We start from the raw sequence: 14,962 nt of genomic DNA, 5'->3' as shown, positions 1-14,962 counted from the left end.
GGAGAGTGCGAAAAGGAAAGCGCAGGAGGAAGGTGGCTACCTTGTGGGGAGGAGCAACTGGTAGGATAGGAATCCTTTTCCTGATTTCCCTGCAGTGATTTGTAAGGTTATCTCTCCCGAGTGGCCTCATCTTGACTGCCCTGGCTCTTTTTGGAGTAGACTGGAGAAAAAAAAGCAGATTTATAGGCCGGTCAGTGTTGTGGAAAATGTAGCTGACACTTCAATATCACGGATATTAAACTTGCCCTTGGATATGAATGGGTCCTCCACTTTTTTGGGATTAAAAAACATCAATGTGATGAGGTTACTTTGTGGCACATAAACCAAATTGTTCGAATGAGTTATCTGACTCCATTAACCAAACACAACTTACACTCGCCTAACAATGCATGCTCATTTCTTTATGGAAAAATGAACAAGTGACCAGCTTTTCCACACGGGGGCAGATTTAATTTCTTTAAGTATTTAACTAAGTGAACTCCATCGAATTAGCCGAATAAGTGTCGATTGAGTCTCTGTCAAGCCTCTTCTCCTGATCTTCTGCCTTTCTTTCTATCAGCCCATGTTTTTTTCCGCAAGCTGGTGTGTGCCGGCTCCTCCCATGGGCGTGCAGATTAAGAATAGAATATACCTTTATTGTCATTGTTACAAAATGGGTTTACATATTGTGACAACGAAATTGGGCAGAGAAGATAAGGTTATAAAACAAGTAGGATAAGGTTAAGGTTATTCCTTAAATAATCTCATCTCATCTCATCAGCCATACCGCTTATCCTCATTAGGGTCGCGGGGGGGCTGGAGCCCATCCCAGCCATCTCTGGGCAGTGGGCAGGGGACACCCGGAACTGGTTGCCAGCCAATCGCAGGGGACACAGGGACAGACAACTCGCTCGCTTTTCACACCTAGGGACAATTTGGACCGGCCAATTCACCTGAAATGCATGTTTTTGGAATGTGGGAGGAAACCGGAGTGCCCGGAGGAAACCCACGCAAGCACGGGGAGAACATACAAACTCCACACAGGAAGTCTGGAGCTGGATTTGAACCCACGCAGAAGGTTCCCATGACATGAACTGTGCAAGCGCTAACCACTGCGCCGCCGTGCTGCCCTATTCCTTAAATAATAAACTAAGTGAATTCCATCGAATTAGCCGAATTAGTGTCGCTCTTCGTCGAGCCTCTTTCTCGATTGTCCCTCTCGTTCTCCTGCCTTTCTCGATCTTCTGAAGTTCTTTTCATAAGCTGGTGTGCCGGCTCCTCCCATGGGCGTGCTGACTCCTCCCATGGGCGTGCCAGCTTCACCACCTCCTCGCTGAAGGGCGTCGCGATGTCTAAAAAAGTCATATCAGCAGAGCTTATCAGAACAACTTCTCCAAACAGTGCCTGCCTTCCTGCGTCACAGAAGCTCCTCCTGCGTCAGTTCCTGCTGTTTTCTGTAAACATCATTCTCCACCAGGTCGCAATGACCTGCCCCACAGCTCAGCCAGTGAATATCTTTTTCATTGAATGTAATTATATTTGTAATGTATTTGATAGTACAAAATATAAAATCCTTCAGCGGACATAATCATGAATAAATATTTTCTCAGCCCCTTGAGAGGTTCTATTAGATGAAAAGCCTAACATAGTATTTTAACTCAAAATGAAGATATATTTTTCAATTCGTCCATGTTGTTTAAAACCAGGTTTATCCAGAAAATCCAGGATTTTTGGATACTACACACAACCCGGTGTGTGTATTATAGTACTCCTGTCAAATGAAAGATGTTTGGGATGTGACAAAGAAGACAAGGAACTAGCAAGGAACCAAGGGGAAGGAATACTAATAAAGGTAGGAGGACATTAGAGAGAGCCACAAAAAAAAACATGGGTGCAGGATCGTGGCAGTGTCAATAACATTGTGGTTTAACATGTACACATATATGTCAAATTAGTTTTTTTTTAATGTAACCCACGCACAAGCATGTGGCCCGCGGGCCGGATCAGGCCCGCCAAGGCTTTTAATCTGGCCCGCAAGACATTACAAAATGAAGCACAATAGAACAATGAGTTGAAGTTTTAAATATGGCCACTAGATGTCGCCAAAGCAAGGTGCCACTCACAAAACAACTGTAGCGGCCTCTCTCTTTCTTCCTCTCATTTTATGTCTTTCTCACGCTCTCTTATTTTCTTCTCACTTTTCACTCTCTCTTTCTATCTCTCTCTTTCTTGCTTTCACTCTCTTCTTTCTTTCTCACCCTCTCTTTTTATTTCTCTCTTTCACTTTCTCTTTTTTTTCTCTCTCCCTCTCTCTTCAGCCATGTCTTTTTTTCACTTTCTCTCTTCCGCACTCTTTTTCTTTCTCTCTCTCTCTTTCAGTATCTCACTCTCGCTCATTTTCCCTGTCTATTTCTCCTTCTCTTCCCCCATTCTTTTATTTGCTTTCTCTCTCCCTTTGTCTCGCTTTCTCCCTTTCTATATGTTACTCTCTTTTTTTATCCTTTCTCGTTTTTCTCCCTTTCTATATTGTGCTCTCTTTATTTCTCTCTCCCTTTCATTTTTTTGACTTTACTTCCTATCTTTTTCACCCTCTTTCTTTCGGTATACTGTAATCCACTAGTCCGGCCCCCGAGAGATTTTTTTTCTAGCTTGTGGCCCCGAGCTAAAATGAGTTTGACATCCCTGCTCTAAAGCTTTTTAAAGGCAATAAAATGTGATAAATAAATGAACAAGAAGACACAGAAATTCCAATTTGGAAGAGAGTGATTCCACACGCGCTTGAGGTTTTCTTTGATTCATAAATGAAAATGTTGAAAGTAAGAAAAGGACTGTTTTAAAAACATAGAGTTTACTCGAGCGCATCTAAGAAAGACACGTACGTGCACACGCCGTATAAGCAGCTTGACAGAGGCTGGAATGATGAGTTCAGCCAGATGATGGCGTCAGCAAGTAGAATATTTTAAACAACCAATCCAAAGTAAGAATGGTTTACAATATCTTTAAATATATATATATATCTTTAAATATATATATATATATATATTATATATATATATTTCTATAAACATTGGTATGATAGTTCCTGTATTTTTGCCTAGTATTTAAATCAATGTTTTATTTTAGTGGATACAAGTTTTTGTACCACTAGGAAGCACTAAATATCACACACTGTCCCTTTAAGGATCTACATTGAGCTAAACATTTCATAATTCACTATTTCCTTTTATTCTATGAATTTTTTGTGTACGTTTGCTGCATTTGTTGTTCCCTTAAAGCAGGGGTGTCAAACTCATTTGAACTCGGGGGCCACACGATAGAACAAACATTCTGTCGGGGGACGGATGAGTAGATTCGAGAGAAAAAAAAAGAGAGATAAAGAAATAAGAGAAAGAGGGAGGGAAAAGGAGAGAGGGGGGGGACAAAGAAAGAAAAAGAGAGAGAGGGAGAGAGCGTGAGAAACAAAAGAGATAAAAAGTCGTGAGAGAGGAGGAAAGAAAGGGAGAGGAAGAAAGAAATCCAAAGAGAAATAGAAAGACAGAAGGAGAGAAAAGAGAAAAGAAAGGGGAAGGGAATGAAGAGAGAAAGAGAAAAGTGAGAAAAGGAAAAAAGGAAGAGCAAAAGAGGTTAAAAGACACGGAGAGAGAAAGCGACAAAGAGCAAAAAAGGAAGAGAAAAAGAGAGACACGGAGATTGAAATAGACAGAGTGGGAAAAAAGGGGTGGAAAAGAGAGAGAGAGAGAGAAATAAAAACAAGTACAGCGTCTTTGTTCGAGGCACCTGGCTTTGGCAACATCAAGTTGACATATTTTAACCTGCAGCTTGATTTCTCTTGCGCTTCTCTGAGGCCGGATTCACACCCTTAGCCGGCCTGATTTGGCCCATGGGCCGCCTGCTTGACACCTGTGCCTTAAAGACTGCAAAGTTCGTATTGTTGTTTGACTGTTTCATGCCAGTTCAGAGTGTCCCCTGCCCACTGCCCGAAAACAACTGGTATGGGCTCCAGCACCCCCGCGACCCTTCTGAGGATAAGCGGTGCAGATAAAGGATGAATGGATATTTCCTGCCAATAATGTCCGAGGGTTGCAATCTTCCCTAAAAGGTTAAAAAAAAACTGTTTTTGACGGGGATGAAAGGAAATTTCAGGTATTGTTTCATTTTAGCAACTATTGGATTAAAAAGAATTAATATTGTTAAAAATATAAAAGAGGAGAGCGTTTGAGTCTACGGAAGCCTGGTGACGTCATCACAACCCGGAAGTGACAGAATGACAACAAGGACGCCGCTTTAAAAAACGTGAGTTAGCTAGCAAACAGTAAGAAAATTTGATCTAGTTTTTAAAGGTTAGCAAAAGTTAACCGAAAAGCAATCGGGTGTCATATTTAATTGTCATATGACTGTTTTTATTCTTTAAAAAACGTGATCGTGTGTGTGAAGGGCATGGCATGGCGCTGCGAGTGTTGCTCGGAGCTGTCCGAAGTCTCGAGTCGGGTTTCTGGAGTCCTCCAGTCCGGACTTTGCACCTGATCCCCGCCTTGTGCGCGGGACACAACAAGTGGTCCAAAGTCAAACACATTAAAGGTCCCAAAGATGAAGCTCGGGGGCGTATGATAGCCAAGATTGTCAATACGATCAAAGTTGTCGTGAGAGGTGAGTACAGTGGATTCTTTTTCACTCCTCGTCATGCAATTTCTTGTTTATCTGAGTATTTATTTTCCCATTCCAGAGGGAGGACCCAATCCGGCCTTGAACATCAATTTAGCTCAACTTCTGGAGCAGTGCAGGACCAATAACATACCAAAAGCATCCATTGAAACTGCGATTAAGAATGTGGTGCGTTCCTAATTCGATTCCATGCATCCTTTTCCTACGCACATTTCCTTTATCCTCATTAGGGTCGTGGGCAGAGGTGAAGTCTCACCAGCTGCACCGCTTATCCTCAGTAGAGTCCCGGGGGTGCTGGAGCCCATCCCAGCAATCATCGGGCAGTGGGCAGGGGACACCCTGAACTGGTTGCCAGCCAATCGCAGGGCACACAGAGACAGACAAATCGCTCTCTCAGTCACACCTAGGGACAATTTGGACCGGCCAATCCACCTGAAAATGCATGTCTCTGGAATGTGGGAGGAAACTGCAGTGCCCGGAGGAAACCCACGCTAGCACGGGGAGAACATACAAACTCCGCACAGTAAGGCCGGTAGCTGGATTTGAACCCACGCAGGAGGTTCCCACGACCTCAGAACTGTGCCGCACACGCGCTAACCACTGCGCCGCCGTGCTGCCGGTTTGTCCACATGTTGAAGGATTTTATACATTTGACTATAAAGGATTTTGTACGATCAAATACGAATTACGTTTAAATGCAAAAGATACAGTAATCCCTCGGTTATCGCGGTTAATGGGGACCAAAATCCGCGAAGTAGCGACGCCCCTTCAAAAATGCTTAGAATTTTTTTTATTATTATTATTATTTGGACCTGCGCAGCTCTGAACCCACGAACAGGTGTATATACTGGGTGTAAAATATAGAACATAGAATAAGAGGCACACCTAAACCCTATTTTTTCCCGCGCTATCTTCTGTCAAAAATATTTTTAAAAAAATCAATCGACATTAAACTACAATATGTGCTTTTCACTTTGGGATTTTGCTTTGGTGAAAAACATGAGCTGGATATTCTTCTTTAACTCTTCATTTTTCATCGTATCTTGATGTTTTTTTCTGTCATTTTACATTATTTTCCTTATTTATGGCCACATTATCTCCACACAAAAGAAACAAGGGTTTACCGGCAATGTCAGTACAGTATTCACTGGCTGAGCTGTGGGGCGAGGTCGATGCAACCTAGTGGAGAATGATGTCTACAGGAACAGCGGGGAACTGGGACAAAGGGCTGATAAGATAATCAGCACTTCTCGACGTAGGGCTTTCCTGGCACGCCCATGGGAGGAGCCGGCACACCAGCTTGCGGAAAAAAACCTGGGGTGATAGAAAGAAAGGCAGAAGATCAGGAGAAGAGGCTTGACAGAGACTCAATCGACACTTATTCGGCTAATTCGATGGAGTTCACTTCGTTAAATACTTTTAGAAATTAAATCCGCCCCCGTGTGGAAATGCCAGTCTCTTGTTCATTTTTCCATCAAGAAACGAGCGCGCATTGTTAGGTGAATGCAGGTTGTGTTTGGTTAATGGAGTCAGATAACTTATTCGAACAATTTGGTAAACGCCACATTTTAATAATGAATTCCTAACAATGCAGGTAATAATCAATTTAGAAACAGAATATTGCCAGTGTCCCAAATATGTATCTCCGATTAAATTCTTAGTCCAACTTCGAGTTTTCCTATTGCAACTGTTGGGTTGGTCGTTTTCTGATTGCTCGTGCACGTACACGCATTCGTGATCCAGTTGCACGCACGTGCAGTTTTCCATTACCCCAATTCAATACCCCAAAGCACTATGGGACTTGTAGTACTGAGACAAAAGATGTACACCAGTTAGTGAAACTCTGTGTTTTGGACTTCGTAGCTACAGGCAATACTTTCCATTTCATGTACTTTGTAACCTGAAACCTTTGTAAGTAGAGGTACCACTGTCTTCCTGTCCAATCAAAATATTGCCTGCATGTAAAAGTACTCTGTGAAATGTATTCGTCAATTAGCTTGGAGCCTCTAATTGCACAAGATAAAGAACCTTTTTGTTTTGAACAGGAAAAATCCAAACCGATGTCGGAGCTACTGTTGGAGGCGCGAGGACCGGGCGGATGCCTGCTGCTCATTGAAGTCCTGACCGATAACAGCTCACGCAGCCAGCAAGATGTCCGACGCGTCCTCAGTAAAAACGGGTCAGGCGAATTTCCCTTTCGCTTATTTTCCCGTCATTTATCGAAATGCAACATTAGCACAGCAGATTTGACCATGCAATTGTAACCTAATTTCGAAATGTTATTTCTTTTGGTGTGTGTTTTACAAAAGGATCATTTTCTTCTAAATTGTTGTTAAGTTAGTATTTTATTTTGTATTTATGTTGGCAAAATACATTTACAAGTTACCATACGATGGAAACAAAGCAATAAATCGATAAGAAAAACTGGATTTTCTTAGGAGTTAGACAAGATGTCTCCCAGAACTAAACCACCATGAGAGTTCTTCAAAGTTTTAAAGGGATTCCCAAATTCTAAAACAGACAAAAGTGTGAGAAAATAGTACATGATTTTTTCATAATAGCCATCTAACTGTGTATATTCCAATTATTTTCCGAAATAATCCATTTTGAAGACAGTCCGTCTCTTCTTTGACTTCCTCAGCTTAGATGTCATGTGAAGGACACCAGCACCCTAGCAAGCTAGTCACCATTTTGGTTTACATGTTAACTAGACACGGCAGGCTGCCATAGAGGACAAACCGGGACTTACCGATGAAAAAAACCGAGACACCGGCTGACTGAAAACATGCAGTAAGCAGCCAGGATAACCGCGAGCCAACAAATGGTAAATGGTCTGCATTTCTATAGCGCTTTAAGTCAATGAAGACCTCCCAAAGCGCTTTTTATTGTGCTTCACACTTACCCATTCACACACACACTCACACACCAATAGCAGCCATGCTAGGCGGCGACAACAAAACACTACCACAGCAACAAACACGAACCCAGCCTGGGAGAAAAAACAATGAGCACGGCAGGCGAGCCAGCTAGCCGACTGCTAACTAGAGCAAAACAAAATTGAAACCCTTCAGGATTCCGCACGCTCACGGCGAGCTATCTGGATAATATTGTACTAATTGCAGGGTTGGGTAGGGTTACTTTAACTGGATTACTTTCAATGACTTTTGGATTACTCCAATACCAAATATGCTAATAAAAGACAAAAGAAACTAAATATGAATAACCGGACTCAATTTTGTGCAGGCTTGGGGAGTAACGGAATACATGGAAGGGCAAAAATGATGTTGGCAAGCGGTTTGGATTGATTTTCATTTTGTTTCTTTGGCATTTTATGTTAGTTTTGCCGGAGATCAAAGAGATCAAAGCCAGGAGAGAAAGCTTACCATGTGTTGTGAGTCATCATTTTAGTCATATTTAGTTTTTGTCTTTTATTAGCATATTTGGTATTGGAGTAATCCAAAAGCAATGGAAAGTAATCAAGTTAAAGTAACCCTACCCAACCCTGACTAATTGCAAGACAAGCGGCGAAAAACACAAAAGGAAAAGTCACAATCACATACCTAAAATGAGGCAAGGTAAAAAAGGAATGCACGCTGCACACGAGAGCAGGTAAAATTACCCTTCGATGATTAATGCGGACGAAACGATCAGAAGCCCCCTAGCGGCACGGTAAGCAAAGTTCCAATTACACTGAAATGAGCATTAGGGGATATCAAACTGTGTACTTTAAAAATGTAATTTTTTGAGATCCAGGGTACGTAGAATATGCATGATTGTGGGGAGGAATACTGCACGTTTTGCGTCTAATTGATAAAAAAAAGGGGGTCTTTTATAGTCTCTTTAAAAAAAAAATTCGGGACTTATTAATGTCTATAAGTATTAGTTTGCTGCAGAAATGTTTCCCTAGAGCAGGGGTGTCAAACTTATTTGAACTCGGGGGCCACACGATATAACAAACATTTTGTCGGGGGCCGGACTAGTGGATTAAAGAGAAAGAAAAAGTGAGAGAAAGAAATAAGAGAAAGAGGGAGGGAAAAGGAGAGAGGGCAGGACAAAGAAAGAAAGAGAGAGAGAGAGAGCATGAGAACAGAGATAAAAAGTCATGAGAGAGTGGGAAAAGAAAGGGAGAGGAAGAAAGAAATCCAAAGAGAAATAGAAAGATGGAGAGAAAAAAAAGCAAGAAGGAGAAAAAGGAAATTGGAGCAAAAGAAGTTCAAAAGACACAGAAAGTGATGGATTTAAACTGTAAATATGTTATTCTACTGTTGCATACTATTCTTGCTTAGTGTGCCATTCTCGCCTAGTTCAATAGTAGTAATATTGTTGTTACGATAACATGTCGTTAGCAGAAGAAACCTTATGTAAATTAGGGCGTTCCTAATTTAATAAAAGGCAAGGAAAAGGGGACTGCCAGTTAGAGTGAGTCTGGTAGACTGAAAAGGCAGTCTCCGGTCATTCTCCTTGCAAGTAAGTCATACTCACGTCTCTGTGTCTTCTTTGAGTGCAGGTTTTATTGTAAGTGTTGGGGTTAACCTAACAGAGAGAGAGAGAGAGAGAGAGAGAGAGAAATACAAGTACAGTGTCTTTGTTCGAGGCACCTGGCTTTGGCAACATCAAGTTGACGGGCCTGATTTGGCCCGTGGGCCGCCTGTTTGACACCTGTGCCCTAGAGGGGCCACTTCAAATCTTGGAGTGGCACACAAAAACTAAAAGCCATCATTTCCGGTTATTGAAGTAAGCTCAGTAAAAAATGATTAGAAATGAGTCTTAAGGGGGGCATATCAAACGCACAGGGGGGCCACAAGTATTATTACCCCCATTTTTTTTCTTATTTTTTTGCACGTTTCCTGTACCTTCCTTAACCGTAATCCTGTATCTGTCCTCAGGGGGGCGCTATCCGAGGGCGTCCGCTACAATTTTCTCAAGAAGGGCGTGGTGGCGGTGGCCGGGGAGGACATCACGGCCGAGCGGGCACTGGAGTTGGCCATTGAGGCCGGGGCAGAGGACGTCCAAGAAACTGAGGACGAGGAGGACGAGAAGCCTCTGCTGCGGGTATGATACAAATTTCTCATATAGCATTGAAATTCAAACATGCTATTTGCTGAGCTACTTCCCACAATGCCTGTTTCTTTATTCACTTAGGAATCTCGAAAAGATTTCGTAATTCAGCCATACTACGCTGCATTTTTTGTTCTATATTTACAGTAATCCTTCGGTTATCGCGGATAATGGGGACCGCGAAAACTAAAAATCCGCAAAGTAGCGGTGCCCCTTTCAAAAATGTTTAAAAAAAAAACAAAAACGTATACAGGTATACCCCCCTGTATACAGTACACCATGTGAGTGAGTGAGTGAGTGAGTGAGAGAGAGAGACCACACACAATTAGCCGTGCTTAGGTACTACAAACAACCGCTGGCTTTTGGTATAACAAAGTCAAACTTGAGATGAAATGTGACAGAAGAGAGCGCGACATAAGAAAGGGGTGAGGTGGGAGGAGTTAAAGGAGGGGGGGGTGAGCGAAGCGGTAACTCACCATGACTAAGCATTGTGTCAGGGCCTCCCCCTCCTCTTCACAATAAGAGTGTCCACACAGTGTCCTCAGTTGACATAAGCCCGCGCTCAATGGCGTCAAGTCAATAAATGCTTTGATTGAGAAGGTAAGGTAGATTTTTTTAGACCCGCGAAGCTCTGGAGCCGCGAACTAGCGAGGTTCCACTGTATTAGCTTTGGCTCTCAAGTTGAGCAATAATGCTAAAGGGAGAAGCAAAAGCATGATAACCATAGAAACGAAGCTTGAGATTAACAAGAAATATGACCGACCTCGCTATGTTGCTTGGCTGTAACCAATCAACGATTTGCTATTAATAATGGTACAGTGTATTATTTACAGTCCACATTGGTAAAGTTTCATTCATTAAATCTATCATAAAATTGGTTTAAATTATAAGCAAAAATACGTCAACTATTTTGTGTAAACGTGTATTTTAAACAAATCCTCGTAGGTTGAGGAATCTGGATTTATGTGACTCAACATGGACCTCACCTACAAGGAGGTGACATAATTGCAACAGCAATCTAAACACCTTTTGGGTGTTTGGGTCCCTTTGCGTCTTTGTAGTATAGTTCTTTTTTGTACTTTTTAGAAATTGTTTTTAGTCGCCCTAAACAATACAGCGACATCTAGTGGTCGAATGATACACACTGCCTCGATTTAAAGCAAAGAAACCTTAAAATAAGTTTGTTAAATCGCTGTAACAACCCCTCCATCCCCCTTCTGCATCCACCCGCTACTCCCCTGAACCAGCTCAGGTCATCTCACAATTTAAAATTGTCATTTTTTCCTAATATTACACATGAGTGGTACCCACCAGATCAGTTCACAAAAGCACCAGGTAGCTTCTCCCAGTCTCTGAGCAGCCTACGGACTGGTTCTGAAAGTATATCATTGTTCATTGTGATTTTCTAGGAAATGGGATTTCTAACTGGAAAGATGATTAGTATAGACTAAGCTTATTTTAACCTTTAGTAGTGACAACCTGGCAATAACATGTTATTTCAGAAATGGAATGTAAATGTAATAAAAAGTAGCTATAAGACTTCTCTACTAGATACTGTTGTTATTTTATCTGGGAAATAATAAGCATAGGTTTCTTCCCCCACTATAAAGCAATTTCACTTTGCGATCCATCCTGGGGTTCTACTGTACTTATGGAATTTCAATTTTTCAACCACACTAATAGCTGTCTTGTATGTCCCCCCTAGTTTATCTGTGACGATGTAGACCTGCAAAAGGTTCGAGCATCCCTGGAGGAGTTAGGGATGAAAGTGACCTCGTCGGACTCGGAGTTGGTCCCTCAGAATTTTTCCATCCTGGACCAGGAGCAGCTGGAGGCAGCTTCCGTCCTCATCCAAGCCCTGAGTGACTGTCCGGACGTGATTCGCACTTGGGACAATATACAGCCTCAGAGCTGAGATATTTTGTGGAATACTAGCACATAACAAAGAGGAAGAGGTTGTCTCTTGTAAATAATAAATGATGTATTCATATTTAAAACAAAACTCTTCATGTTTTTATTTGTGATTTTTGTTGGAATTTATGTTACAATCAGGACATTTTGGACATACAGCGCCTTCCAAAAGTAATGGACACCCCCTGAATTGCAGACATAAAATATTTTCTGCCAGAATTGCTTTGTATTTGGCTCCATTCATCTTCTCATCAACTAATCCTCCCAGTTGCTGCTGAAGAAAAGCACGATGCTGCCACCACCATGTTTCACAGTGTGGTAAATAGTGTTGTGCAAACTTTAATTAGGCGTTGTATGAACTGTGGAAATAATATGCGGCAATGAAGAAGACACAAGGTCAAAAAAGGAGGGCCAATGTCATCACGCGCCATTACCCCTTCCAATGCAGTCAATAAGATAACACATTAGTGGTATGTATGCAATGTATTGAACCCTCACTGTACATCAATGAGGACAACTGAGAGCTGGAGAAAATATTTGTAATCTTGATGAAACTTGACATAACTGTAGATAAGGGGTCTCCAAGTCCCCTTAAGACCACCTGAGTGGACTATGGACTGGTCCTGAAATTAGCTCATCTGTGATGGGTCACTGTGATATTCTGACTTTCATGTTTTCCAGGGTTAACTGAGCCTATTTCAACACTGCTAATAATTACAGAGGGACGGGAGCCGCCAGGCTGTAATTGCCCAAGACACACCACAGGAATTGATCCCCCTACGGCCCTGGCAGGGTTGGGTAGGGTTACTTTAACTGGATTACTTTCAATGACTTTTGGATGACTCCAAGACCCAAATATGCTAATAAAAGACAAAAGAAACTAAATATGAATCAAAGGATGACTCACAACACGTGGTAAGCTTTCTCTCCTGGCTTTGATCTCCGGCAAAACGAACATCAAATGCCACAGAAAGAAAATGAAAATCAATCCAAACATCATTTTTGCCGTTCCATGTATTCAGTTACTCACCAAGCCTGCACAAAATTTAGTCATTTGATTCATATTTACTGCTATTGAAATACCAAAACAACTACAGTAAAACTAAAAAAATACAACAGAAATACTACAAAAACTGCTTTTGAAATACCAAAGCAACTACATTAAAATTACAAAAATACTACATTAAATACAACTAAAGTATGACAGAAATACTACAGAAAAACTTATTGAAATACCCAAAAAGCTACAAAAATACTACAAAAAAATCTGTGGAAATACTAAAGACATACTACAAAAAAACTGCTATTGAAATACCAAAACAACTACAGTAAAACTACAAAAAATACAACCCAAATAATACAGAAATACTACAAAAAACTGCTATTGAAATACCAAAAAAACTACAGTAAAACTATAAAAAATACAACAGAAATACTACCAAAAAATGCTATTGAAATACCAAAAAACCTACAGTAAAACTAGAAAAATACTACAAAAAGTTAGAGAAAAATACAACAAAAATACTACAAAAAACAGCTATTGAAATACTCCAAAAAACTACAGTAAAATTACAAAAAATACAACAAAAATAATACAGAAATACTACAAAAAAACAGCTATTGAAATACCCGAAAAACTACAATAAAACTACAAAAAATACAACAAAAATACTAGAGAAATACTACAAAAAATGCTATTGAAATACCAAAAAACCCTACAATAAAACTAGAAAAATACTACAAAAAATAGTTGTTGAAATACCCCAAAAAACTACAGTAAAACTACAAAAAGAATACAACAAAATAATACAGAAATACTAAAAAAAACTGCTATTGAAATACCGAAACAACTACAATAAAACTACAAAAAAATACAATAAAAATACTACAGAAATACTACCAAAAAATGCTATTGAAACACCAAAAACCCTAGAGTAAAACTAGAAAAATACTACAAAAAATACAACAAAAATACTACAAAAAACAGCCATTGAAATACCCCCAAAAAACTACAAAAAAATACTACAGAAATACTCCAAAAATCTGACTGCAATAATACTACAAAAAACAAAACGAGAAAACTAAATATCAAATTGTGCTCAAGACAGGGTCCTAATATACGCTGTATCATTCATTGTGAAGGTTTCAAAAGCAAATCGAAATGGATATTTATTCACGGGTGACAAAAATCGCCTAGGTCTCCAAAACGAGGCCCCTGGCCCCATTTTAGAACCCCGTGCGGCCCCCGTCACCAAAACGTCAAATTTCCCTCCCACGAGTATCCTCATTTCCACGTATCGTCCCCTCCTTTTCATAGAAAGCGGCGGCCATTTTATGACACCCGATGAATCCTTTTGCTTCTCTCTTATCTCGCCTCAAAGTTCATCTCGCTCTTTCCTTTTTTTTGGCAGCTTTTCGCAATAAACACGGACTACTCCAAGTTGAAGAAGGACCGGCCCGATTTCTAACACCGTCTGGGGACGTCTCGCCGCTGTCGACGATTCTACGAAAGAAAGTTTCTCGATAACCGTAAAAGAAAACGGGGAAGCGTCCGCTTCGCTGCATAAATATTATTCAGAGATTAATTGTGTTTTCAAATATTAAACTTGATGAAACAGCTTGCCAACACCATTTTTGCCGTTCCATGTATTCCGTTACTCCCCAAGCCTGCACAAAATTTAATAATTTCATTTATATTTAGTTTCTTTTGTCTCTTATTAGCATATTTGGTAATGGAGTAATCCAAAAGTCATTGAAAGTAATCCAGTTAAAGTAACCCTACCCAACCCTGCTAAGTATTGACTACTTGGCATAGCAGTTATCCTAGCCAGTATGTTAGCATTAAGTCACATCACTGAGTTTATTCCCATTTTCCCCCCATTTTTTAACTCTTTAGAAAAATGGGGGAAATGGAAAAAATCTCCAACGATGTGTTTTATTATTATTATTATTGAAATGATCTGCATTTATATAGCGCTTTTCAAGTCAATGACTTCCCAAAGCGCTTTACATTGTGCTTCACATTTCCCAATAGCGGCCTTGCAGCCATGTAAGGCGCTAACCTGCTTATTGGGGGTATTGGGGGTTCAGTGTCTTACCCAAGGACACTTTGACATGTAACACGGACAAGCCGGGATTCGAACTGGGATCCCTTAATCCTATAACGATCGCTCTACCTCCTGAGCTACTGCCGATATTAAAATCGAATTAGGTTTGAATTCAAATGAACCTTTAAAATACCTTTTCACCACCATTTTCTTTTTTCCGACGAATAAAGCTTTCACGTGATCCCTTCATGCTACGCTACACGACTACTCGCATACAAGGACACAATGTAATATGTCAAAGGGGG

General features: G+C 40.7%; 1 protein-coding gene and 1 long non-coding RNA gene across 2 annotated transcripts in view; one reads left to right on the top strand and one right to left on the bottom strand.

Annotated features, from left to right (window-relative positions):
* Positions 1–88: 88 nt before the first annotated feature.
* LOC148347785 (uncharacterized) overlaps positions 89–14,962 on the bottom strand; it is a 33,490-nt gene continuing 18,616 nt past the window's right edge. The window contains exon 6 of the long non-coding RNA XR_015847995.1: positions 89–160. This is a non-coding gene — a long non-coding RNA (uncharacterized LOC148347785). The remainder of the gene's footprint in view (positions 161–14,962) is intronic.
* On the top strand, positions 4,180–11,701 carry taco1 (translational activator of mitochondrially encoded cytochrome c oxidase I). The gene is made up of 6 exons (XM_088323592.1): positions 4,180–4,272; positions 4,414–4,626; positions 4,703–4,809; positions 6,687–6,820; positions 9,528–9,693; positions 11,405–11,701. The coding sequence occupies exons 2-6, from the start codon at positions 4,422–4,424 to the stop codon at positions 11,612–11,614; spliced, it is 822 nt and encodes a 273-aa protein (XP_088179718.1). The 5' UTR covers positions 4,180–4,272; positions 4,414–4,421; the 3' UTR covers positions 11,615–11,701.

This window comes from Urocampus carinirostris, chromosome 19 (genome assembly GCF_059441175.1).
Source record: "Urocampus carinirostris isolate Australia breed hairy pipefish chromosome 19, RoL_Ucar_1.0, whole genome shotgun sequence".
Lineage (NCBI taxonomy): Eukaryota > Metazoa > Chordata > Actinopteri > Syngnathiformes > Syngnathidae > Urocampus > Urocampus carinirostris.
Note: the sequence above shows the minus strand (reverse complement) of the source record. Positions and strands in the feature narration are given on the sequence as shown.

Excerpts from the sequence above, each read along its gene's own strand:
- taco1 (XM_088323592.1), top strand. The coding sequence starts at position 4,422 with ATGGCGCTGCGAGTGTTGCTCGGAGCTGTCCGAAGTCTCGAGTCGGGT. Across the intron at positions 4,810-6,686 it reads AAACTGCGATTAAGAATGTG|GAAAAATCCAAACCGATGTC; the intron begins GTGCGTTCCTAA and ends TGTTTTGAACAG. Across the intron at positions 9,694-11,404 it reads ACGAGAAGCCTCTGCTGCGG|TTTATCTGTGACGATGTAGA; the intron begins GTATGATACAAA and ends TGTCCCCCCTAG.